Raw genomic sequence first — 26,377 nt, 5'->3', positions numbered from 1 at the left:
CTCCCAAGCAGTGTCCTAAGCACCAGTCCACAGGTGGTTCTGTGGTGTGCTACTCTCGCTCCTGTCTCTTGGAGCAGTTCCCCTGCGTATAAATACTTCAAAGAGCCAAAGACAGAGACTAACTCTTGAACCTGGCAACAAAGGTACTCACCGGTAGGCAGGCGAGGACTTCAGCTTTCTCTCTGCCTGATTCAGAATAAGAATTTGAATCCACATCTGCTACGTCCCAGGTGAGTGCCTTCATTGTCAGGCTAGAGTGGCTCTCCCTCACTCTCTCCGAAAGAGTTTTCCTGTAAGCTACGTCTAGACTGGCATGATTTTCCACAAATGCTTTTAACGGAAAAGTTTTTCCGTTAAAAGCATTTGCGGAAAAGAGCGTCTAGATTGGCATGGACGCTTTTGCGCAAAGCACTTTTCCCGGAAAAGCATCTGTGCCAATCTAGACGCGGTTTTGCGCAAGAAAGCCCCGATCGCCATTTTCATGATCAGGGCTTTTTTGCGCAAAACAATACCGCGTTGTCTACACTGACCCTCTTGCGCAAAAGCATTTGTGCAAGAGGCCTTTTGCCGGAACGGGAGCAACATAGCATTTCTGCAAGAACACTGACAATCTTACATGAGATCGTCAGTGTTCTTGCGGAAATTCAAGTGGCCAGTGTAGACAGCTGGCAAGTTTTTCCACAAAAGCAGCTGCTTTTGCAGAAAAACTTGCCAGTCTAGACACAGCCCTAGTGTTTAATGTGCCGTATACCAGAGAGTGCTCCAGGTTTTAAAACCACACTGGCTCTTTATTCCAAGTCCTATTTACAGGGATGCTGTAACTATCATTCCAACCATGTGCACACAGACTAGCTCATACCTCCTCCAGACTCTTCCCTCCTGCAAACCATGCTCATCCTGGGTTCTGAATCAGTTTAACCCTTGACTGTTCCTAGTGTTCAAGTCAGTGATCTAGTCCCTTTTGGACTCATAGCGTATCTTGATAACCTTAGAGATGCCTCCAGTGATCTGTAAATGAATCATACAAACCAGGTGTGCACCGAGTGGCATGGAAAGACAATCCGCCTGTGATGGGAAAGGGAAATGAATGTCTTTGTCAAGTGACGCTGAAGTTGTACAAGCCTGCAGGAAATGCAATGGAGTTTTTCTCCTTACAGACTGGCTACGTCTACACTGCAGGCTTTTTGCGCAAGAACTGTTTTGCACAAGAGTTCTTGCACAAGAGAGTGTGTCTACACTGCCATGTGCTTTTGCACAAGAGCATCCACGACAGGGTGGACGCTCTCTTGCGCAAGAAAGCTCTGATGGCCATTTTAGCCATAGGGGTTTCCTGCACAAGAAACCTCTGTTGCCCATCCACACTGCCTTCTTACACAAGAACTCTTGCGCAAGAGAGCTTATTCCTCATAGGGAAAGAAATAACTCTTACGCAAAAAGCCCTCTATTCCAACACCTTACTGTAAATTTACTTGTGCAAGAACGCATGTGCAATATAGACGATCCGCAAGTTTTTGTGCAAGAACAGCTGTTCTTGCACAAAAAGCCTGTAGTGTAGACATAGCCAAAGACTTTTCTCCTTTCTCCGTCCCAACATATGTACACAAACCATGAGCAAGTGGCAGGAACTTGGAGACAGCTACTGCCCGTTCAAAACACCAGCTCATGAGCTTCTTGTGAGTGGAACAAAGAAACAAGTCCTGATGATGTGAGAGTCACTCCAAATGTAAACACATAGGAGTGAAAATCTACAGCACATAGAGAGCTAACAGAGCATTCTGGAAGAGATGAGCATAGCTGGTAATGTAACAAAATTTGGACTGGTTACTTACGGTTAGCGTTTTCTTGATGTATGGAGCCCCAGGGGACAGGAGCTCCTCATTGGTGACAGGCCTCTTTAACACTAGAGCCAAAAGTGACAGATCCAATGACAATCATGTGTGCAAAAGTTAAATGCAATATAATGCATAATAAGGAAGACTAGGAATTACCAGCTTGAGAATGGTTGGGCAAGCCATCCAAAGCTGTTCTCTGCATACGCATTCTATGAGAACAGAGCAAGTCTGAGACAAATTCAAAGACATCTTCCTTCTCTGTGTTTCCTCTATACAAGTATTAGAGCTTGCAGGGAAAGTTTGTGAAACGTCCCCCTACATCCCACAACAAAAGAGGTGGTTTCTTAAAACAAGTCCCCAAAAAAGTGTTTTAGCTGTTTTTGAAAATGGAAATCACAATACTATTTTCTAAAGAAAACCTGAAAGATTTTGATCAACAATTTGTTTTCTTCAAAAAAAAAAAAAAAAAAAAAAAAGTGTTTCTAGAAATGAAATATGTTGCAATGTTCTCTAAGGCTGTGTCCAGACTCAGGGGTTTTTTCGAAAAAAGTAGCCTTTTTTCGAAAAAAACTTCACCTGCGTCTAGACTGCAGCCGCGTTCTTTCGAAATTAAATCGAAAGAACGCGGCTTTTCTTTCGACAGTGGTAAACCTAATTCCACGAGGAAGAACGCCTTCTTTCGAAAGTGCTCTTTCGAAAGAAGGCGTTCTTGACACCAAACTGGCTTTTTAGAAAGAGAGCATCCAGACTCACTGGGTGCTTTCTTTCGAAAAAGCGGCTTGCTTTTTCGAAATTCCGCGTGCAGTCTAGACGCGCTCTTTCGAAAGAGGCTCTTTCGAAAGTATCTTTCGAAAGAGCCTCTTTTGAAAGAGGCTTGCAGTCTAGACATAGCCTAATACACACACACACACACACACACACACACACACACACACACACACACACACACACACACACACACACACACACACACACAGGAGGGCCTTTAATGCTGGACTCCACACACACACACACAGAAAGAGAGAGAGAGTCCATCATTAAAAGGTCCTTCTCCTAAGACAGACCAAAACACCACCACGAATCTGCGGGTTTGAAGTGTGCTGTTTCGGTGAGAGAATGAAGCCTTTCAAAAAGACACCCTACCTCAGGAAACTTTCCTCCACAGTTAAAAATGCTCGCGATCCCAGATCGAAAGCCTCTCTGACAGAACGGGGTTTGTTTTTAAATCAGAAACGATCTGCCCGGAGAGCAGAGGAAGCATACAACATTTCAGGGAAAACGGCTTCATTGCTATGAAAGGTGATGTATAAAAAAGAAGCAATTTCAAACTTAGTGATGGAGTGGCAAAGTGGAGGCTTTTTCTGGGGCCAATCCATTTACCAAGACTTGCACCAAACCAGGAATTGAGTGATCTAGCTGAACTCCCCCTCACGTTGTTCTTGCCATCCCACTCTTTTCTTTTAGGCCTGTTGCAATTAGCCTTCTTATCACCAGTCTCAAATCCAATAAAATCTCTTCAGCCTTCCTCCGTGTTAGACACGTGGCCCTGAAATGTGAGCACTCACCTGATTTGGGGTTGCATTCAGCTGCCGGCAGAAATCCCAGGCTGGGTGGAGCAGTGAAATAGGAGTTGGCACTTCCGGCAAGAGAGGTGACGCTGCTCCTCCGAACAGCTGAGACTAGTCTGATCTCCTTGTTGGGCTGGACTGAAAGACACACACATGCAACTCCTCCCATGATCTTTGCTGGGGCAAACAGACCGGTTTGGCTGGAGTTTGGCCTGCTTTTTCAACCCAGGCTTTGCAGTCACATAAATGGATCTGCTCATCCTCAATGCATGCACTTTTACATGCCCTCAGCCACGGAAATCGGTCCTCACTAAATATCCGGCCCAATTTGCAGACTCAGGAGGTCCGAATGATTTAGGAAACATGAAACCTTCAGATGGTCTCCCTTCACTGGTCTTTACTCAGCAACAGCTGTGGGTGTGAGGGGTCAGATCCCAAGGCCAGATAGGACTCCCTTGATCAACTAGACTGACCTCCTGGATAACACAGGCTAGAGAACGTCTCCAAGATACTCCCTACAGCAAATATTTCAGAAAAACATCCAATCTCCGTTTAAAAAATGGTAAGTGAAGGAAAATTCACCATGACCCTTGGTCATTTGTTCCAGGGATTAATTACTCTCACCATTACACATCTGTCTGATTTCCAGTCTGAATTTGTCTAGATACAACTTCCAGCCATTGGATCGTGTAAGTCCTTTCTCTGCTAGATTGGAGAGACCCTTGTTAAATACAGGAAAACTCCAGTTGTCCGGGATCCAAGTGTCCAGCACTCCCAATAGTCTGGCATAAACTGGAACCCGAAAGTGCTCCAATCAGCCGCTCTCACGGCCGGACCACTGTGAGACACATGCATGTTCGCAGCCCCGCACCGTTCCGCTCATGGTCCCCAGTGTACTCAGTGCCCAGCCTGCACTTGCTAGCAGTGGGCCGCTGAGCACAGGCAGCTGCCTTGGGACCCGGACATAAGGTTGGGGGAGAAGGCAGACTGGGTTACAGCAGGGATGGGAGGTGTTTGGCTCCGGAGAAGGGGAGGTCAGGAAAGGGGAGCGGGATTGGGTTGGGAGTATGCCCTCTTATCGTACCTCCCGCTACTCCGGCATATCCGATAATCTGGCACCACCTAGGTCCCAAAGGTGCCGGATTATCAGAAATCTACTGTATTTGTTCCCCACATTGCCACTTATGGACAGGGATCATTACACCTTAGCCTTCCCTTTAAGCTAAATAGGTTGACCTCTTTGAGTCTATCACTATGAGCCTGCTTTCTCGTCCTTTAATCATTCTTGTGGCTCACTTCCCAGCACTCTACAATTTATCAGCACCATTCTTGAGGCTATATCAACATTAGAAAGCTTTGGCAGTGAAAGTGCTGTCGACATGCAAAACTAGCCAAAAGTGAAAACCGATCAGACTGGTTTTCTTGCCTTCCATTATTGACATTTTATGGCCACATTGTCAGCACGCTATCAACAGAGAGCAAAGCAATGTGGGTAAGCATCCCACAGTGCAGTGTTGTGAGATCCCTTCACTTCTTGGGATGCCTTCCTAGCTCTGGGAGTTCTCTGTGCTGAGGAATGTCAAAGCAGCACAGCAGAGTCTCTAGCCCTCCCCCTGCAACAGCAGTCTGCCTGCCGCCATATTCCTAGCAGGGCAGAACAGGAGCATTCCAACGATTTGTTCTTTGTTTGTTTCACAAATGAAGCAGCTCCCTCAGCTGTCAAATAGTTCTCAGAGCTTTCGGGGTGGGGGGGAACAGCATGCTTGCAGGACAGCAGAGATCACAAAACACTGAGCACAGTCATCAGGGCGGGCGTTATGCGATACTGGTGGATGCCAATTGTCTCGACAAAACAAACAGCAGAATCCACACTGACTCTGTCGACAATAAAGGGAGGGGAAAGACAAAAGTTTTTTGCAGGGCTGGAAGTTTTTGGTTGCCAAAAACTGGGTGTTTTTCCTGACAAAAGTCACATTGTAGTGTAAATGCTCCGATTTGTCTCCAAAAGGCAGTTTTTGGTGACAAAACGTGCCAATGTAGACAAGGCCTGAGCTGTGAGCACCAGAATGGACCACAGTTTTCCAGCATGGATACACCAGTGCCAGTCTGAGGTAAAGAGCAAGAGTATATGAGGGGGGGATATGATAGAGGTATATAAAATCATGAGTGGTGTAGAGAGGGCCGATAAAGAAAAGTTATTTATTAGTTCCCTAAATAGAAGAACTAGAGGACACCAAATGAGATTAATGGGGAGCAGGTTTAAAACTAATAAAAGAAAGTTCTTCTTCACACAGTGTGTAGTCAACCTGTGGAACTCCTTTGCCAGAGGAGGCTGTAAAGGCTAGGACTATAATAGAGTTTAAAGAGAAGCTAGATAATTTCATGGAGGTTAGGTCCATAAAAGGCTATTAGCCAGGGGATAAAATGGTGTCCTTGGCCTCTGTTTGTCAGAGGCTGGAGAGAGATGGCAGTAGACAAATCGCTTGATCATTGTCTTCGGTCCACCCCCTCTGGGGCACCTGGTGCTGGCCACTGTCAGCAGACAGGATACTGGGCTAGATGGACCTTTGGTCTGACCCAGTAAGGCCGTTCTTATGTTCTTAGTATCTCTGCTCTTACTTTAGATTTTCCTGTTTATATACCCCAGGGCCGCATTAGCTGTTTTGGCCCTAGTCACACTGGGAGCTCCAGTTCAGTTGATTACGCACCACCATGAACCTCAAAACTCCACTCTGCTTCCCAGGGTATAGTCCCCGACCCTGTAAGTCCGGCCTGCATTCTTTGGTCCTAGATATACCCTTTTTGCTATATTAAAGGGCATATCGCCTGCTGGTACCCAGTTTACCTAGCGATCCAAATCGCTCTCAATCCGTCACCTGTCCTCTCCATAATTCAGAACTTCCCCTCTTTTGTGGACCATCTGCAAACTTTATCAGTGATGATTCTGTGTCTCCTTTTAGGTCACTGGTTAAAAATATGAATTCGCATAAGGCCCAGAACAAATCCCTGCAGGATGCTGGCAGAGGTGGCAGCAGGAGCTTGCATCTCAACCAGGTCTGAGCTCCAGGACTTGGATCCATTTTGCTGCTTCTCACGCAGCTGCTGCTCTCAGCACAGCTAACGTCCACCTAGCAGCCTGGAATTCTATTTTGCTTCCAAAGGCTGAACTGGAAGCAGCAGATTCACCTTTGGTACGGACAGGAGACCCTGTCGGGGCCCGTAAAATAAAGGGACGTACACAGGGGACTGATGGATCAGAAATGCTTTCATAGGCAGCGATCAGGGGCTTGCCCTGCTCAGGAGGGCGGACAGATGAACAAGTGGTTGCAGAGGCCTCACAGAAGGGCCCTTCTCTGTTCCATTGGGAGGGAGGAAGCCAAGGGGGCAGACTTGATCTGTTTTCCTGGGGGTATGACAGGCGAATGTGGGGAGCAGAGCAAGGAGCTAACAGCGGAGTCACTCCCAGGAGCTAGCCTGACACCAGTTCCTTTGGAGGGGCATTCCCACCCAGCAACAAAGCTCCCCGCCCTTTGCACAGTCTCAGCACAAGGAAGTCGAAGTAGCACCTCCCACCCACCTCCCTGCTTACCCGACAGGAAGCTGGAGTTGCCCTGCTCTGGGTTGAGCTTGCGGAGGCAGAAGGGGCTGTCGGGACTCTCGGACAAAGCCCGGGGCGAGTTCTCGTTGAGCAGCTCTGTGAGCCGCCGCCTCCGGCGGAAGTTGATCCAGAACTGGTAGAGCAGGTTGCTGTCGACAAAGTGGTGCTTGCTGGAGACTAGGAAGAGAAGAAGAAGGGGTAGAGCAGCTGGGGGGGGGGGTATCTTAGAGCAAAGGAGAGCTACACCTTCGCCATTCAGCACCTGTTGCAGTGCTACTGGTACTAGTCAGTTTCTCAACGTTTGACATTTTTCTCTTTGAAAAGCTCCAGCTCCTGGGGTCATGTGATGAGGGAAACCTTGGCTTTCATTGAAAAAAAAAGTGTTCCTAACCCTCATAGTTGCAGAGAAAAGCTTGAAAACATGACCCTGTGAAGCAGGGGTGGGGAGCCTAAGGCCCAGGGGCTGGATGTGGCCCTTAGTTTACCTGGATCTGGTCTCCGAGGTCCAGAGCACCCACATCACTGGGGAGCCTGCGCTTGTGCTCCAGCTCCCGCAGGGCTGGAGCACACAAAATCTACTAGCCTGTATCCCCCCTAGGTTCTGGTGCGCGAGGGGAATGACTTTCTCCTCCTCAGTCTCCTTTTTTTTTTTTTGCTTCTCGTAGCCCGACTGATTTTTCTGTGGGTTAGCAGCCCCTGACCAAAACAAGGTTCCCTACCTCTGCCATAAAGTCTACAATCAAACCTAAAGCTCAGAAACCAGAAGCCACCTAGAAGGAGCTCAACGATCATTATTTTAAGGCCCTGGGCTTTTGGGGAGCTGGAGCCAGGATTTTTTTTTTAATGCTTGGGATTTTCAAGACAGTGTGCGCTCTTCTTCCCCTTTTCAATACCACAACAGTCTGGTGGTGGAGGGGAAGAGGGCTATTTTGTTACCGACCCAGCCCTGGGATATAGCCTCATCCTCTCTCGTCCTCAAACAGTCAGGCATGGCAGAGTGCAGGACTACATCTCCCACAATGCCATACGTTGCAGAAGCATAGCAAAGTAATGCTGAGAATGTGAATTAAAAAGCATTCCCATGAATATCTCAGGGTACGTCTAAACTACATGGCTTCATCGACGGAGCCATGTATATTTGTAATATAAATAATTTGTAAATAATCGCGGCTTCATTTAAATGTACATGGCTGCCGTGCTGCAGCTCAGGGGCCAGTTTAGTTTCTGGCCCATTTTTCTGGCCATATGTTTTGGAGGGTTCATCTACATGTAAGGGGACTGTTAGCCCCTTACTGAAACTCTGTGAGGCTGGCAAACCAAAAACTCTCACAGAGTTTCAGTAAGGGGCTAACAGTCCCCTTACATGTAGATGAACCCTCCAAAACATATGGCCAGAAAAATGGACCAGAAACTAAACCGGCCCCTGAGCTGCAACTGCCTTGTTTCCTCATTGATAATGCTGGCGAGGAATCTGCGCTGTGACCTCTGGGCGTGAGAGAGAGACATGGCCACAGAGCATGTGCACGGGAAGGCTTCAAGTGTCCCAAAACCCAGATGTGACATCCCAGCTCTATGCCTTGGAAATGGCACTTTGAGGGGGTGCCAAAAAGTGACTCAGATGCCTCCTCAAACATTCAGGGTGGGGGGGGGGAGCTCTGGGCAGCCTGCTGTCACCCTTTTCCAAAAATAAAACTGAACGGACCCATTGCTACCTCGGAGTAAAAACTAGCGGTTGGGCACACGACCAGCATTTGTTACTGGTATAAAGGGGGGTTTGTTCCGAGTACAGCAATGACCTCTAGTCCCATCCTCCAGCATCCATCCCCGTCCCCAAGAATTTCGTCTTACCATGCTGGATGATCCCATGTTCCAGCAGCGCTCGGCCCAGCTCCACGGCTTCCTGTCTGTTTGCTGTCTCCCCCTCCTGGATGAGCCAGTCAACCATTTCACAGCCTAGGAAGGTCCTCTGGTATTTCATGGCATTCTCTTCCCGCGCCTTCAGTATGGAGTCTTCGACACTGATCAACCTGGCACAAACCACAAGGAGTCAGGTGACACCTTAAAGACTAACGGCCATATTAAGGCATAAGAACGGCCGTACTGGGTCAGACCAAAGGTCCATCTAGCCCAGTATCCTGTCTGCTGACAGTGGCCAGCACCAGGTGCCCCAGAGAGGGTGGACCGAAGACAACAATCAAGCGATTTGTCTCCTGCCATCCCTCTCCAGCCTCTGACAGACAGAGGCCAGGGACACCATTTTATCCCCTGGCTAATAGCCTTTTATGGACCTAACCTCCATGAAATTATCTAGCTTCTCTTTAAACTCTATTATAGTCCTAGCCTTCACAGCCTCCTCTGGCAAGGAGTTCCACAGGTTGACTACACACTGTGTGAAGAAGAACTTTCTTTTATTAGTTTTAAACCTGCTCCCCATTAATTTCATTTGGTGTCCTCTAGTTCTTCTATTTAGGGAACTAATAAATAACTTTTCTTTATCGGCCCTCTCCACACCACTCATGATCATATCCCCCCTCAGTCTCCTCTTTTCTAAACTGAAAAGCTTTCGTGGGTCACAATTCACTTCGTCAGATGCGTGAAGAGAAAGAGAAAGAGACAGACGGTAAGGAGGCCAGGGGGTGAAAAGCAGGGTAGGCTGAGAAAAGGGATCTTTTATTTAGCCTTACACAAGCAACTTGGCAGGCGCTAACGCCAACTGGAGCGTTCATGGTCCCGCCCGTCAGGAGCAGAAAGAAAGCAAACAGCAAGGGGACCCAACACACATGGCTACACCACAATATGCTCCAAGCATCAAGATGTTCCCCCTCTCCATGACCCAGGGCACTTTTTGGAGTGGCGTTGTCCCTGTCAGAAAGCTGTATGAGGAGGAACCAGAAGACCAGTCTTATGGTAACCGGACGGTTTGCAGCGGGCCGCCCCAGGACATGCATTTTTGGGGGGCCCTGCATTGACTGCCCCAACTGTCTATTAGACGGGCGAGACACAGGGAAAGAACAGGGGCCTGGTGTGGGGCAACAGCAGGTGTTGTCCCCCTGCACTCACCAGGTGGGCAGCAGGAGCCAGAGGGGTCCAGCAGCCTGATGCGCTTCGCTCCGCCCACCTAACACGCTGCCTTTGGCTTCTTTACAGTGGCAGGAAGCAGAGCGCCCAGCCCCAGGGTGCTCCATTTCCCATCGCCACAGAGATGTGAGGTGCAGCAGGTGGTGTAGTGGAGCGGGGCTGTTGAATTGCTCCAGTTCCCACAGCCTACATGGTGGCGGGGAGGGGGGAGCTAGCAACCCCCTGCTGCTGCCCTGCCAGCCCTATAATCTCCCTGGGCTGCATTGTTCAGGGGAGGATGCAAGGGGCAGGGCGGGGGTGGAGCAGAGCCGGGGCTGGGGGAAGAGGTGGGGGCAGGGCATGCAGTGAGAGGGGGGTGCCCCTCTCCCCAGACCACCCTCAGGACAGCCCTGATAACCTCAAAACCTCAAAGCCAATAAGAACCATGAAAACTGTCCAGGATGTTTTGTGGATTGGATTAGGCTTTAAAGCAGGCAGGTATGCGGAAGGGGTGAGGAAAAGAGAAGTCCTCACAATGAGGAAAACACTCGCCCAGCATGGAGACCTGAGAGGGAAACACCTCTCACAACCTGCACGTAGAACTCCAACATACAGTGTTTATTTCTGCTGGGATTCTACTTACAACTCCAGCATACAGAAATGCTCACGCCTCACTGAGACGTGGTTTGTAAGGCTAGACGGGCTGCCACATAAGGAAGGGCCAAAGAACAAAGCATAGCTTGGCTACACTGTGATGGTGGGGTAATAACGGTCTAAAGATTTTGAAGGCATGAACACCAGGAGAGGAGAACTGCTTAGGATGGTCTGGCTAAATGTAAATGGACAAAATTAAGAAAAGGAACATTGTAGGATGAACACGAGGGTAAGCAACTTAGGAGTGTACTTTTTATTGGTTTAATTAAAGGGGCAATTGTAAACTGAATTAAGCCAATGCAAACCCTTATGCAGACACTCCAAGGATCAGTTTAACTGAAGGTAAAAGACATATCCACACAGCCTATTGTGGTGGTTTAACTACATTGGTTTAAAACAGCTCCTTTCTGTTTAAAATTATTATAACATTCTCATACATGCAGCCATCAGGCTCCCTAGAGAAATGGCGAAAGGCCCATGACTTTAAGACTAAAGTCTTAAATGGGTTACCTAGGGAGGTAGTGGAGTCTCCGTCCCTAGAGGTGTTTAAGTCTCGGCTTGACAAAGCCCTGGCCGGGTTGATTTAGTTGGGATTGGTCCTGCCTAGAGCAGGGGGATGGACTTGGTGACCTCCTGAGGTCTCTTCCAGCTCTATGGTTCTATGATTCTATGATTAAGACAAGTATTGTGAGAAAATGGATGTTTAAAGCGAGATGTTTAACTCATATGAACAGAACTTACATTCTAGGTCTCATTCAAAACACGCCTGAGGAGACAGATGAGTCACTTGGTAGTTTAGTGCACAATGGAAAAGAGCAGCTAGTTCTGGAAAGATTCACTATAAAGGACTGTGCAAGTAATTGTCACAGAACCCAAAGGCATGTTAGAAAGGCAGCGTGCACGTTTTGCTTGTTTCAGGTGACTCCATGCAAACATGCTCCTTTCACGTGGATTTGAACCAAAGCCAGGCAAAAGAGGGCGGTTTCAGCTTCGCCAGTTCAAGGCCAACTCAAAGCAAGACTGAGCACATGAGCCAAAAAGCAGCAAACTTCCTGAAAATCTAAGCTGCTAGACAACCCACAATCTAGATGCAGTTAAACCCGCATCTTCCTGGATTACAGAACTTTGAAAAGGGTGTGTCCACAAGAGGGTGCACTAACCCCATATATGCAAACAGCTAGCTCCTTTCAGAACGCGCCGCTTAGAACTTGTCTACACTTGAAATACTACAGCAGGACAGCTGTGCCGCTCCAAGGTAAACACTACCAACACTGGCAGGAGGGGCTGTCCCATCCGCACAGGCAAACCACCTTCCTGGGAGGTGGTCAGTAGGCTGATGGAAGAATCCTCCATTCACCACGAGCTGTCTACTCAGGGGTGTGGATTTTTCCACTTGGTTTTCTAGCGTAGACCAGGCCTTGTGCTATTTAGTAAAAAGCCCAGCAATAAAAAGATTGCCTCAATCTGCTAATTTCAGACAGAGTAACATCAGAGGACAGCCAGCCCTTGCTGAGTTCTGCACAAGTTTGCCCAATGGTGGGTTCTCACTGTAGCTGCAGTCTGAGATTCTGATTGTTGGATGCTTAGCAGCCAGCAGGGCATCACGATGAACAAGTGCTTGAAACAGCCAGGTATGGCAGCAATTTAGGCCAGGATAAGGGTGCAGAAACTGAGGGAGGGGGAACCATGCCCCTACCACTTCTTAGTGGCCCGAATTATCATAGAATCATAGGACTGGAAGGGACCTCGAGAGGTCATCGAGTCCAGCCCCCCCACCCTCAAGGCAGGACCAAGCTCCGTCTACACCATCCCTGACAGATGAGCAAAGGGCGGGGGGGGAGGGTAGAGAGAATCGAGAGGGGGTGGGGCCTTGTAAGAAGACAGTGTGAAGGTGGGCTTTCAGGAGGTGGGACCACAGATCAGACACCTGTGGGGTCCCCCAGATGCTTTTAGGGTGCTTCCACCCGGGCCTGGGTGCTCTCTCCTGGGCCTGGCCTACACTTAAAAATTAGACCAGTCTCACCACTTAACTCATTGCCCTGAGCACCGGAGTTAGGGCCACCAAATCCCTGATCTAAACGTGGCGAGTTTGATAGGTGAATTCTTCCATGAACTTCGCTACAGCCTCTCAGAGAGATGGATTCCCCGCATCTATGGAAAAACTGCCTCCAACAACATAGGAAGCATTTACAGGACGGTGCGACAGCAGCACAGTTCCAGCGCCACCCTGTGTCACTTCAGCACTGAGATACTCACTTCAGCACTGAATCTGGTTGTAAGAAGAGACCGTTTGAGATTTAGAAATAGAAGGGATTTGGGGGGGGGAGCGCCAAGCCAGGTATTGAGGTAGAAAATAGCTTCCCTCCCTAAATGAGAATTGGTGTCAGCTGTGATTGTATTGCTACTTTTTTTTTAAAACAAAAATAAAATTTGATTTTCTTCTCCCCTCTCCCCTACCTCCACATTTTGCCACTAGAAAAAGTGGAGGAGAAATAAATGAACGAAAGGTTGGGGCAGTGGAACCTAGTTTTTCAAAATCCACACACATGATGGCTGTTTTGCAAAATGCAAAAACAAAAAAGAATCATGGGAAATTTGGAAAAAAAGTTACAAATGTCTGAAAGATTTCCATGACTGACTTTTTTCCCCCGAGCTGGCACTATCAATCATCCAAGGGAAGTATCACAGGACAGGATATGCCAGCAACAGTCTTTAAGTCCAGTGTAGGAATGATGGAGGGAATTCCTGCTGGTGTTTCACTCAGAAGTGAATAACTAGCGTTGGGAGATTGCCTGGAACTTCTGGAATTTAACTCCTCAGTTCCAAACCCAAGTCTGTGCAGGGTTTCGTTGCAGGCAGAGTAGGTAGCCTGTATATACATTTTTTATACTTTCTGAGGCACTGTAAAAGCATTGATCATATACAATAGCCCCTGCAAGGTGGGCATTTTCCATTCCCATTTAAAAGGTGACAAAAAATAAATTAAAAAACCCTACAGACATTAAGGGATTTGTTGAACCTCAGGGTGAATAAACAGTAGGCTCCATGTTTCTTGAATGCTTGGCCCAAGCACAGAACTGGGAACCATTGGAACATACCAGATAATTCAGAAAAGTGGGAGGGCTGTGGTTAAAATGGATGATGCGGATTCAAGAGATTTGCAGTCAGTTCCCAGCTTTGCCACAGATACCCTGTGTGGTCCCCTGTTGCATGATTGGCTGGCCCGCTTCCATCTAACAGCCCCAAAACACCCATTGCCTTTGAATTGTTCCCACTGTACCATGTCTCTGCTTTCTCACACCCACAAAAGAGCACAGCAACACTGATCTGCTACTTCTGTTCTGCTTTCCTGTCCTGTTAAGAGGCTTCCTGGAATGGAGAGATCCAGATTCTCCCGCCCAATTCTCCAGCCAGCCCCAAAGCAGCAGCTGTTTTTTGACGTGGAAGGAATAATTGGCGAGATCTCCACGCAGAGAGATTCTATGCCTGTCTCTCTGTGTGCCTGCCTGCCCCCATCCTGCCACCATGAAAGGAAGCCTTCCATGGAATCTAAGGCACATATCTGGACCACTTACTAACACAGTATCTTAGCAACTTATAATCTTTAACTCATTTTTTTCTTCACAATACCCCTGCGAGGCAGGACAATGCTGTTATCCACTCGTACATGCACGGAAATGGTCCACAGAGTTTCTAAGTGATTTGCCCAAGGACATACAGGAAGTCTGTGGCAAAGCACGGCCTTCAACCCAAACCTCTCAAAATCCTAGGATAGCACTTTATCATAGACTAAAATCCCATATTCACTAGCAATGAGTCCAACTCAAGAAGTGGAGAACCAGATCGGAGCGTAAACTTCCTCCGAAGTGGCAACGGGTTCCAATCCTGCATCCCGGTTCACATCATTTCTGAACGCCTGATTATTCTGCTGCTTTGCTGCAGTGAGAAAGGCCGTAAAGAGTCAGAGCAGGTGGGAGAGAATCACTGGCCACAGTTCGGATCCCTGCCAGATCCAGAAAAGTTTCTGGAGCTGCAGCTGTGAAGACAGCCAGCAGACTGCATGGAGTCACACTAGACCGTGCAGAGGAGGACTCACGTACATCTCATAAAGGCTCTGCCCCCTCATGAACACCTTTACATCTTTGTTGAGAGGGAAGGTCCCATCGTCCTTGCGGAAGCGGTACAGCAACTTGGCATCCTTGTAGTCCAAGTGTTCATCACAAACTGTAAATCAAGCAGAGAACATCAGGACTGCAGGCTTAATGCAATATCCCACAATGCATACTCTGGAGCAGAGCTCAAAAACTGTTTTCAGTTGTTTAAGAGGTACAGAGAGTGCATTGTAGGCAGTTTCCAGACCTCCTATTTTATGATTCCTACAGAAACCATTCCTGCATGCACTAGGGCAAGTGAGCTCTCAAACACCAAAGCGGTCCCGTGCACACCTATGCTTGTATCAGTTAATTACATGGACAGAACTTTGCTTGAAGGAACTGGAGTCTGTTTTGATCCTTAATAGCTATATTTAGATCTCTCATTCGATGAGCAAATGGAACAGGAAGGATTTTATTTTTTTAAGTCTAAACATTTCAATTCACCTATCAGCTTAACAAAAGACATGCAACCCCCCCCCCCCCCACAGTCAGGAAGGTTAAAAAGCCACTGCCACATTTAGGCAAGCTTGGGTAGAGTGGGGTGAGATGTAGCAGTCAGAAACCTGTTCCCTTGCCTCCAAATATTTGCACTCCTCTTCCCGTATTGCAAATGCTTAGATCTCTAAATGCAACTATAAGAGAACTTTCCACACAGTCTGCAGCCACTCTTCCCGATTCATTATGGCAATCCATCAGGTTTGACATCAGATCTTTAAAGTCAGGTGCATGCAACTACTATAGCTACCTAATTGAAGGGAGCACACCTCATTTGCATGCATACCTTGGGTATTCATGCATTCCCCATTTGTACATGCCTGGCAGGTATGTGTGTACAGATGGTAATGTGCACATATGTGAGATACCATTGAGAGACGGTATGATCACAGACAGACCACTGTTCTAGGACACAGGAGAACTGACTTCAGCTCTTCCTGTGACTTACTGTTTGAACTTGAATAAGTCATAAGGCCGCTCTTCCTCAGTTTCTCCTACCTGTAAAATAGGGATAATACCCATTTACAGAATGTGCTTTGAGATCCATGGAGAGCTTACACTAGGTGGCAGGTAAAGCAGGTCAAAAGTTTGGGGTAGGGTTTTTTTTAGTTGTTTGGAGGGCCTGTGTGTGTCAAAAAATGTTTTTCACGTAGTAAAAAAATGGTTTCAATGGGAAGAAACAAGCTACTAATAAAAAAAACCCCAAGAAACACACACAATTCACATCCCCAATCCACAGAGGAGGAAAAATCATGGAGGGCTCAAGGAATCCATTTTGAAGCACTTGGAAGAGAGGAAAGTGATCAGGAATAGTCAACATGGATTCACCATGGGCAAGTCATGCTTGACCAACCTGATTGCCTTCTATCATGAGGTAGCTGGCTCTGTGGACATGGGGAAGTCAGTGGATGTAATAGACCTTGACTTTAGCAAAGCTTTTGAAAGGGTCTCCCACATAATTCTTGTCAGAAAGTTAAGGAAGTATGAACTGGATAAATGGACTGTAAGGTGGATAGAAAGCTGGCTAGACCGTTGGGCTCAACAGCTCGATGTCAGGTTGGCGGTTGCTTTCAAGTGGTGTGCCCCAAGGATCAGTTCGAGGGCTGGTTTTGTTCAACAGCTGTATTAGTGACCTGGATGAGGGGATGGATTGAACCCTCAGCAAGTTTGCAGATGACACTAAGCTAGGGGGAGAGGTAGATATGTTGGAGAGTAGGGATAGGGTCCAGAGTGACCTAGACAAATTGGAGGATTGGGCCAAAAGAAATCTCAACAAGGACAAGTGAAAAGTCCTGCACTTGGGATGGAAGAATCCCAAGCACTGCTACAGGCTGGGGACTGACTGGCTAAGCAGTAGTTCAACAGAAAAGGACCTGGGGATTACAGTGGATGAGAAGCTGGATATGAGTCAACAGTGTAGCCAAGAAGGTTAATGGCACATTAATTTACATTAGGAGGAGCATTTCCAGCACATCTGGGGAAGTGATTATTCCCCTTTATTCGGCACTGGTGAGGCCACACCTGGAGTATAGCATCCAGTTCTGGACCCCTCGCCCCCATTACAGAAAGGATGTGGATCATTGGAGAGGGTCCAGCAGAGGGCATAAAAAATGGTTATGGGGCTGGAGCACATGACCTATGAGGAGAGGCTGAGGGATTTGGGTTTGTTTAGTCTAAAGAAGAGGGGGGATTTGATAAATACCTTCAACAACCTGACAAGGGGTTCCAAAGAGGATGGAGAGAGGCTGTTCTCAGTAGTGAGGGATGGCTGAATGAGGAGCAATGGTCTCAAGTTGCAGGGGGGGAGGTCTAGATTGGATATTAGGAAAAACTATTTCACTGGGAGGATGGTGAAGCACTGGAATGGGTCACCTAAGGAGATGGCAGAATCTCCATCCCTAGAGGTTTTTAAGTCCGGGCTGGGATGATTTTGTTGTTGTTGGTCCTGCTTTGGGCCAGGCACTGGACTTGATGATCTCCTGAGGTCTCTTCCAGCCCTAGGATTCTTTGATTTTCCCCCCTATTGAATTTTGGATGGGAGAGGACAGGGAAAGAAGAATTACTCAGAGATTCAAAAAAGTTGCCTTTCAAATCTTCATACAAAATATTTCCCAGAAAGACAGGAGTAAAAAAGCAGAGCATTCATTTATTCAGGCATGTTTTGCAAACCTATGCCTGCCTTTGGCTCACTGGCTCTAGTGCTAAATATCATGCTAGGACTCGACTTAAGAAATATGCTCTCTGAATTGGCTGCATGGCGACAAATTGCAATGCCACGCACACGAGATGTGTCAGGCAGGAGGAAGTCTGTCCAAGCACACTGCTTTTTTTTTTTTTAGAAATCAAGGATTTTTGGCCCATTTTTGACTATCAGTGTTCATGATTCTCATGCTGATCAGTTTCATGGGAAAAAGAAGGTTTAATGGAAGTTGATATGCAACAACTTACAGAGTTGAGGCCATGGAAAGAAGAGAGAGTTTTGCAGCTTGAAGGCCTGGTGGATAATGCCCAGTTTCCAATATTGTGTCTAGTGTATGCAATACTACCTGGTTAGATCATATCTCTCAACTAAGCAATAGCCTAGGCAAGGAATTTCACAGAATTTCTTACCCCTTTTAATGGTGTTGGGATTGAGAGGCAAGGAGAAATAGAATTTATCTGGCCCAATTCTTGGCCATTCTCTCCACACCGTGGTGAGCAGAGAGTGTTCTTACTAGAGGACTAAGAAAAAAGAAATCACAAACCAGGAAATTAAAAAAAAAAAAGTCAGCCTCACGCCTTAAACAGGTGATTAACAGAAACGTGGGAGGACGTCTTTGAAGACCAAAAGCCTCACTCCTGCCCAGCGTTCCAAAGGCTTTAATCAAATAATATAGTTCTTTGAAACTATCAATCTGGCTGTGGAAATAAAAAAAAAAAGGCCGGATGGAAAATAATCAGATGTTCATGTTAATGGTTAACCCTGAACTAATTGCTGCTACTTAATGCTGCTGTGATAAAGCGCAGGTATTTTATTCATGGCTGCTTAATGTACAAGGCATTAATTTTGTCCCAGGTAGCAGATGACAACAGATAGATTGTTTGCATTGCAGTGGTCAGAGGGGCTATTTCTAAACTCCACTACAACCCCTCTTTTAAAGTCAGTGAAAGGTGCACCTGCCTTCTACCTCCTCCACACAGATAAGGAGAGCATAAATGCCAACTCTAGTGTTACCACATCTCACGTGGTTAAGGATTTAGGGGCAAGATTACGAAATTCCAGTTCCTGTTTAGGCACGTCAATGAAGTGGACAGATTCTTTATCAGAGCGCACTAGCGCACACTGAGAACAATGACTTTGCCCCATCTCCCTTCCCCTGTAATAGTCCGAGCAATTTTTGTACTCTCTCCCCACTGGGATCTCCCCAATCACCCCAAATGTCATAATGTGACAAACTCTTCTTAAAAAGTCTAACAGTCTAAGTTTATATGGGGGCCTGCTCTTGTTATTGTTCTGTCCAGCAGCTAGCATAGGGATGGGCAAAAATTTGTGAAGTGGCCCTGGGGCACCCCAGAAGGGGCGGGGCCTCAGATAGAAGGGGTGGGGGCAGGACACTTCCATGCTTGCCTGCCCACAGACCCTGTGGGTGGGGGAGCGCATGAAGTCTTTGCTCCCAACTCCCCTGAGAAAACCCCTGTTCTGAACAGCTGGCAGTTCCCTTTAGGTGCCCACACTCTCCCTTGCTCAGGTCAGTCAGGGCCTGGGGGAGCACTCAAATCTGCCCTCGCCCTACAAGGGAGTGCTGTGCTTAGACTGTGCGGTCGAGTAAGTGCAGACCCTTTGCGGGGCAGGAAGAGACTTTGCACACTTCCCCCATCTCAGGCCAATCAGGGCTTGGGGGGGAGGGGAGCATGCAATGTCTCCTCCTACCCTGCCCACATCCTGCAAGGAGCACACGGTGCTTCTAAGCACCGCAGTCAACTGCCAGGGTTGACTCAGCACGGTGCGCTCCCCAGTCCCTGGGCCCTGATTGGCCTGGGGGTAGGGGAGTGGTAGGACCTCTGCAAGCTGGATCAATCCACTTGGCAGGCCAGATCCAGCCCACGAAAGCCCTTTTGCTCACCCCGATCTAGCACAATCGTTTTCAAACTTTTTTCTCATGACCCCGTTGAAGAAAATGGTTGATGCTCTGACCCAACATAATTTGACTGGAGTGTGGCCTCCGGGGTGGGGCTAAGGAGGAGAGCTTTGGGGTGCAGGAGGGGGCTCTGGCTTTGGGAGGGTCAGGGCTGGGGCAGAAGGGGCTTACCTTGGGTGACTCCCAGTCAGCGGTGCAGCAGGGGCACTAAGGCAGCTTCCTGCCTCTCCTGGCACCACAGACCATGCTGCTCCCCAGATGCAGCCAGCAGCAGGTTCCCAGCCAATGGGAGTGCAGAGCTAGTATTCAGGGCAGCAGCAGTGCATGGAGCCCTGTGCTCTCCTCCCTCCCACCTAGGAGCCGGGCCTGTTGCCGGCCGCTTCTAGGGCACAGCACAGTCTGCGGCTCCAGGACAGGCAGGGAGTCACTGGTCACCTGATCCCCCTGCAGCTACGAGACCCAGCGCCCGACATTCCACAACCCAGTCCCGGGTCGCAACCCCTAGTTTGAAAACCATGGATCTAGCACAGTGGGTTTCCCCTTTGCACTAAGTGCCTGGGTGTTATATGCAACAGCTATTTAAATTCACCTTTGAGTGCCGTTTGTGTAAATAATCTTACATTTCCATAGGGTCTTCCATCCTGATGGATCCCAATGGCCTTCTGGTCACATCATCACTAACAGAATGAGCTTGAGAAGTACACAGGACTGGTACATTTTCCCACCGCCATTAGCTACACCCACTCTCCCTGTGCGTACGCATAATATACTACATCCCCGATCACATCAAACATGTTCCACCTCCAGGGGGCACCAGGATCTCTCATCTCTGGGGACACATTTGGAGGGAAAATTGTTTTTTTGACAAGTTTTTCCATAAAAACTTGCTTTCCACGTAAGATTTAAGTTTTTGACTGAAAGATTTTAGCTGGAAACAAAATGTTGATGAAAACAAATGGGGCACATTTTGGGGTTTTGTTGGCATTTCATCTAAAACTTTCGGGGGGGGGGGGGGGGAGTTTCAGACTAATCCTCAACTTACAGACATATTTGTAATTTTTCAGCCAAGAGGAAATCTGTGTGGTCATTTTACAATCCTCTCCCTAAACCTAGAAATCTTAATTCTGTAGGTCCGCAAGAGAGAGTAGCGTCCCTTGTCTAGAGAGTATCCGGAACTGAAAGGGGTATCCGGAACAAACAAAATAGCGTCCTATGAATAAACTCTTAGCACTTCCTGTCGATAGCCCAGAAATATGCCGCAAGCAGCCTCATACGCAGAGAGAGAAATTTGGGGCCTTCTGCTTCCGAGAAGAACCAAGAAAGATGAGCACACTGAAACTAGAGAGAATCACCACAACTTCTCAGACAAGGCTGAGTGCAAAGGGGAGACTTGAGGAAGAGGGGTTGGAAGTGTGTTTGGGCCCAACTAGCTGTCACCTCCCCAGCAAAATGAGAACACACTGAATTCTTTGGAGGACACGGGACAAAACTCTTAAAAATAATCCCAGGTCTGGAGCTCTACGAGCCCAGAACTGGTACATTCCCCAAGGAGGGGGGGGAGGGCTGAAGCTATGGGAGGAAAGGGGTTGCCAGCTCTCCTGAACTGGGCACCGCTTCCTGTAGTCGGGGCAGCCTGTGGATGTAGGCAACCTCAGCAGTTGCCTAGGGTGCCGCGTTTAATGCGGCGCCCAATGATGATGTCATGCCATTGAGGGCTATGGAGGCAGGGGCGCCAATCGCACAATCCTCCTAGGGCGTCAGTTGCCGGCAGCTCTCCTCGAGCCGCTCCTGCCTCTAGTGATGTCCAGTCCAGGCAGGTTGGCAACCTGGAGCAGGGCCAGGAGGGAGGCACTGGCCGGAGGAGCAGCATGTGGGCAGGAGGCTGGGAGATGGAGCTTGGAGCCACACAGGGCACCATGAAATTTGGGGGCATCTGGTGCCCCGAAGTGCTCGGAGAAAGAATCAGGCAATCCGTTGCCTCAAGTCCTCTCTGCCCCACAGCGGGATCCCTGCTAACCCCTGGCACTCCCCTCACCACAGCCCAAGGCTGTGCTTGTACACTCCCCACCCTGTCCCAGACGGCAGGAAGAAGGCACCCTAGGAGCCTGTGTTTATTCTGGTTTCAGCCAGCGTCAGGCTCGGTGTGACCGACACAAGCCAGCCTTGTGTAGCTCCTGCAGGGGAAAACAGGCCTGAAGTGTGTTCTGCCAAACAGCTGGCTAACCACTGAACATTCAGGCTCATTCAGCACACGTTGCCCTTGCTCCTCCCCTGGCCGTTTGCTCTGAGTTGCAGATTCATCTTTGTTATACGTATCACAGAGCATGGGCATCACTCCCCAGGTTCACTCAGATGGTCAATCACAGAGGCAGATTCCATTCCTTCAAGTGGCCCTATGGTGACATGGCTTGAGTCCAAGCATCGGACACCAAGGACAGCTGTTAACATCACACAATGCAGAGAGACTTCAATGAAGGCAAGGGATCTGGCAGCAAAACTAAATTCCGTGTGCTGTTCAAGAGAGAAGACTACTAATTATATACGTGCATAGAGACTTACACTATGTAATGATGAATTGGAGTGGAAATACCAGAAACCAAGAGATAAATAGAACAGCAGCAAAAGTACCTGTCAATTGAGGGACCCCTGTTAATGAGGCTAATTAAGTGGGCTGGATGTGTCCCCGTACATAGCTTTTGATGTGGAAATGCAGATGTTAAAAGCAGGAGAAATTGGCTTTGTAACGCACCAGCCCCTTAATGTCTTTGTTCTAGCCCAAGGTAATGGTGTCAAATCTGTAGATGAATTCCAGTTCCCAGCTTGAACAAAGACAGGTCCTACAATTGGCAGGTATTTCTGCTGTTCTATATATCTCTTGGTTTCAGTTATTTCCACTCCAATTCATCCAAGGAAGCGGGTTTTACCCCTCAAAGCTTATGATTCTATACATTTTGATGAGTCTCTAAGGCGCCACGGTGTGACTCATTGTTTTTAAAGTTACAGACTAACATGATGACCCCTCGGAGATATGTAAAGAGAGTTCTAATGTCAAGCATGAGGACCTCAGATGCCCCAAATCCTCAGTCTGATTCAAGTATGAGATTTTGGTTTGGTTCATTATAAAAAAATACAGCAAATATCAGCAAACTGTGGATGTCTGTCCCACACCCAGTTCCAATGATGCATCTAACTAGGGCGTGGCTTTGGGACCAAGGGACGTGGGAAATTCTCCATCCTTGGATTCTATCTGTCATGACGTGCTGCGGTTCAGCGCTCCCTTATTGGGCTTGATGCACCAATCAGCGGGGGAAATTCTGTCTTATGCAAAATGACTTACTGGGCCCTTCTAGCCTTTTGTTGTGCCAGGGGGGTAGAGAGCAAGCTCGCTTTTATTTGCAGCTTAAAAGTAAAAATCAGCTGACTTGCCCACCTTCCCACCCCCCATCCTTCCCTCACAAACCAAACTGGTAGCACTCTCTTCTCTAGTTTAAATAGAGGTGGCAGTTTCATTTAGCCCTGGCAGGATGTGGTGGGGGGCAGGGCTAGCAGGTAACCCCACAACAGAGCACAGGGGTGCTGTCGCTTTTGCTTCTGCAAGTTTCATGCAAGTAGGTGGGCTGATGTGGGATTTTGGCCCAGGCTCATCTCTAGTAAAGAGAAAGTTAAACACTCTTTGCACTGCCAGCAAGCACCCGCATATATCCTTCTTGCTCAAACACACACACCCCAAGGGCAAAATCCATCCCCAGGGCCTGCTTAGGCACCATGCAAGTCTGACCATAAGCCCTCAGACAGGTCTGAAGAAGTGCACCTGCCTCCTACTGACCCTCTACACAGGGTTGAGCTTCACTCTGAATGAATCTTTCTTCTGCACCTCAGTCAACACAAGCAACAAACTGTCGCACACCAGCTGCAAAATACAAAGCAGTGCCGCTGGGTGACCAGGGTGCTAGTCTGGGACTCAAGCTTTATTCACAACTCTGACTTTAAATGACCTTGGGGAGGGGGGGGAGAATCTCATGCTTCAGTTTCCCCATTGGTAAAATGAAGTGTGGTCCTGTCCTCCCTTGTAAAATATGTCAGGACTGACCGCTGTAAAGCATTGCATAAAAGCTAGCTGGTTTCATCACAGTTCCAACCTACTGGCGGATGCAAGAGTTCTAGACCCATTCCCTTCACCAACGAGACAAGGACTTGTCTAAGAACCCTCTGAAAACGAGAATATAGCATGGCAGGGACAGCCCAGTTCCCTCAAAAAGGAAATAAAACTGTTTGCCCCAACCAGGTTAACTGTGCTGTCATCTAGATAGCAACACCCACATTTAAACACAGCTGATGCCAGCGATCACGCCGAAGGAGCCCATATACAAAAAAGATTCTGTAATGTCCAGAACTGGACCCCAAGAAATTAGATACCAGCCCTGCAAGCACTTTACACCTCTGCAACTAGGGCCTTAATTCTAACTCCTGCCCCCAAGAATTAAAATATTATCATGCCTATTTTTCAAAGGGAGATCTGGAGGCAAAATTTTAACCAAGGAAGGCATAAAGGGAGTCACTATTCTTTAAGAGCCAGAATTAAACCTCAGGAATTCCTCTTGCTCCAGTACTCAGTTCTCTGGGTCATACCTTTCCCAAGTATCTAACAACATGACCCAGCATAATGTTTGTATAAAAATGAAGTAGAGCTGTTGCAAATTAAAAAGAGCCAGGCTATTAGGAGCCATTGGTCAGGACCTCTTTGGAGCTGAGTGCCAAGTGAGTCTTTACTTTGAGTTGGGTCCAAGGAAGGGCTTTGAAAAGGGCACTGTGTGTTTTTCATTTCCAAGGGAGACTTTCCTGCATGTTTGCTTCGGCTCTTGGTTTGCCACGATCCCACTGCCTTGTAGCATTTCATGGAATCCTAGAGCTGGAATTCACCTCAGGAGGTCATCAAGTCCAGCCCCCTGCCCAAGGCAGGACCAGTCCCAAGTAAATCAACCCAGCCAGGGCTTTGTCAAGCCGAGACTTAAACACCTCTAAGGATGGAGATTCCACCACCTCCCTAGGGAATCCATTCCAGTGCTTCACCACTCTCCGAGTGAAATAGATTTTCCTAATATCCAACCTGGACCTCTCACACCGCAACTTGAGACCATTGCTCCTTGTTCTGCCATCTGTCACTACTGCGAACAGCCTCTCTCCATCCCCTTTGGAACCTCCCTTGAGGAAGTTGAAGGCTGCTATCAAATCCCCCCTCACTCTTCTCTTCTGCAGATTAAACAACCCCAAATCCCTCAACCTCTCCTCTTGGGTCATGTGCTCCAGCCCCCTGATCATTTTGGTCACCTTCTGCTGGACCCTCTCCAATGCATCCACATCCTTTCTACAGTGAGGGGCCCAGAACTGGACACAATATTCCAAATGTGGCCTCACTAGAGCCGAATAAAGGGGAATAATGACATCTCTGGATCTGCTGGCAATGCTCCTCCTAATGCAACCTAATATGCCATTAGCCTTCTTGGCTACAATGGCACACTGTTGACTCATATCCAGCTTCTCATCCACTGAAACCCCCAGGTCCATTTCTGCTGAACTGCTACTTAGCCAATCAATCCCCAGCCTGTAACAATGCTTGGGATTCTTCCGTCCCAAGTGCAGGACTCTACATTTGTCCTTGTTGAACCTCATCAGATTTCATTTGGCCCAATCCTCTAATCTGTCCACGTCACTCTGGACCCTATCCCTGCCCTCCAGCGTATCTACCTCTCCCCCTAGCTTAGTGTCATCTGCAAACTTGCTGAGGGTGCAATCCATCCCCTCATTTGTTGGCATGCAAGCTGCACTTCAGGGTGAACCTCTCTAGTCCGGTATCTTTGGGACCTGACTGGTGCTGAACCAGATAATTTGCCAAACCACGGGAGGTCAGTATTGTCTGGCAGCATGACCAACACTTCCACTGCTTGCTAGGCTCTTAGAAGACACTTAGGGGTCCATTAGAGCTATATAACAGCATGGAACAGTGAGATCCAGGACTGGTGGCTGTAAACAAACTTTATGGGACTGTGGGAAACTTGGCCACACCCACGATAAGTGGACATGTGGCTCACTAAAATCATTCCAGGCCACGGATGTTGCCAGACCAGAGAGCGCTGAACAGCGACAGTGGCACTGCCCTAAAGAGGAGCTGGAAAGTCTGGAGACACTAAACTGGTGCAGTAAAAATGAATTTTAGTACATTTTTTTAAAAATTTCTTCCATCCTGCACTTTCAGCCATGTCAGTGTTTGCATAGTACAGCCATGCTGCAAGGATGCAATGCCATAACACCTACCCCACTGTATTTTGATCTCTGAGGAACAGCAGCAGGGGGACGTTTCAGGGCAGAGAGACTGAGCTGCATTGTTTTCCATGAGACACGCCTGAGAGGGTTACTTTGTTCACTTACAGCCCCAGCCTCTCTCCTGGAGTGGCTGCAGGGCAGGAGACAGAGGGCAGTGCAAACCTGAGAAGCAGTGTCATTAAACAAGAGCCCCGATGTGCACATCTCAAATGCCTGTGGATCATCTTATTCACTGCAGCAGAACCGCATGCATGAGAAACGGTTTCAGAAATGGAACCTAAATGAGTCTGATAAGTGGAAACAGGAACTGACTAGCCCAGATACTGTGAATTTTCTCATTTGGGCAAATTAAAGGGGGACTAGCATTTACAAACCATGATGGATGATGTAATGGTCCATGAGCTTCTGCATAAGGCGAATACCCGTCTCTCGGTCAGGTGCTTCTTTGTGGTCAATCAGCCAGTCTGTCAGTTCCTTTGCCACAAAGCAGTTGGGGTACGTTCGAAGCTGGTGGCGCCTGTCCTTAATGAGCTTTCCATCGTGAAGTCGAAGCCTACAGGGAGAGAACACCATGAAGCGT

General features: G+C 48.0%; 1 protein-coding gene across 10 annotated transcripts in view; it reads right to left on the bottom strand.

The window, feature by feature from the left end:
- The window catches only part of LOC102449711 (DEP domain-containing mTOR-interacting protein-like), a 61,526-nt gene that overhangs the window by 4,080 nt on the left and 31,069 nt on the right, over positions 1 to 26,377 (bottom strand). For all 10 annotated transcript variants that reach the window (XM_006132496.5, XM_014578264.4, XM_075901053.2 and 7 more), the window contains 6 exons: positions 26,172 to 26,350; positions 14,810 to 14,933; positions 8,847 to 9,025; positions 6,990 to 7,175; positions 3,398 to 3,538; positions 1,830 to 1,900 (listed from right to left, as the gene is read on the bottom strand). In XM_006132496.5, coding sequence (XP_006132558.3) covers positions 1,830 to 1,900; positions 3,398 to 3,538; positions 6,990 to 7,175; positions 8,847 to 9,025; positions 14,810 to 14,933; positions 26,172 to 26,350 — 880 coding nt within the window. The remainder of the gene's footprint in view (positions 1 to 1,829; positions 1,901 to 3,397; positions 3,539 to 6,989; positions 7,176 to 8,846; positions 9,026 to 14,809; positions 14,934 to 26,171; positions 26,351 to 26,377) is intronic.

This window comes from Pelodiscus sinensis, chromosome 17, assembly GCF_052426305.1.
Source record: "Pelodiscus sinensis isolate ZL-2025 chromosome 17, ASM5242630v1, whole genome shotgun sequence".
Taxonomy (NCBI): domain Eukaryota; kingdom Metazoa; phylum Chordata; order Testudines; family Trionychidae; genus Pelodiscus; species Pelodiscus sinensis.
This window is presented reverse-complemented; position numbering and strand designations above follow the sequence as displayed.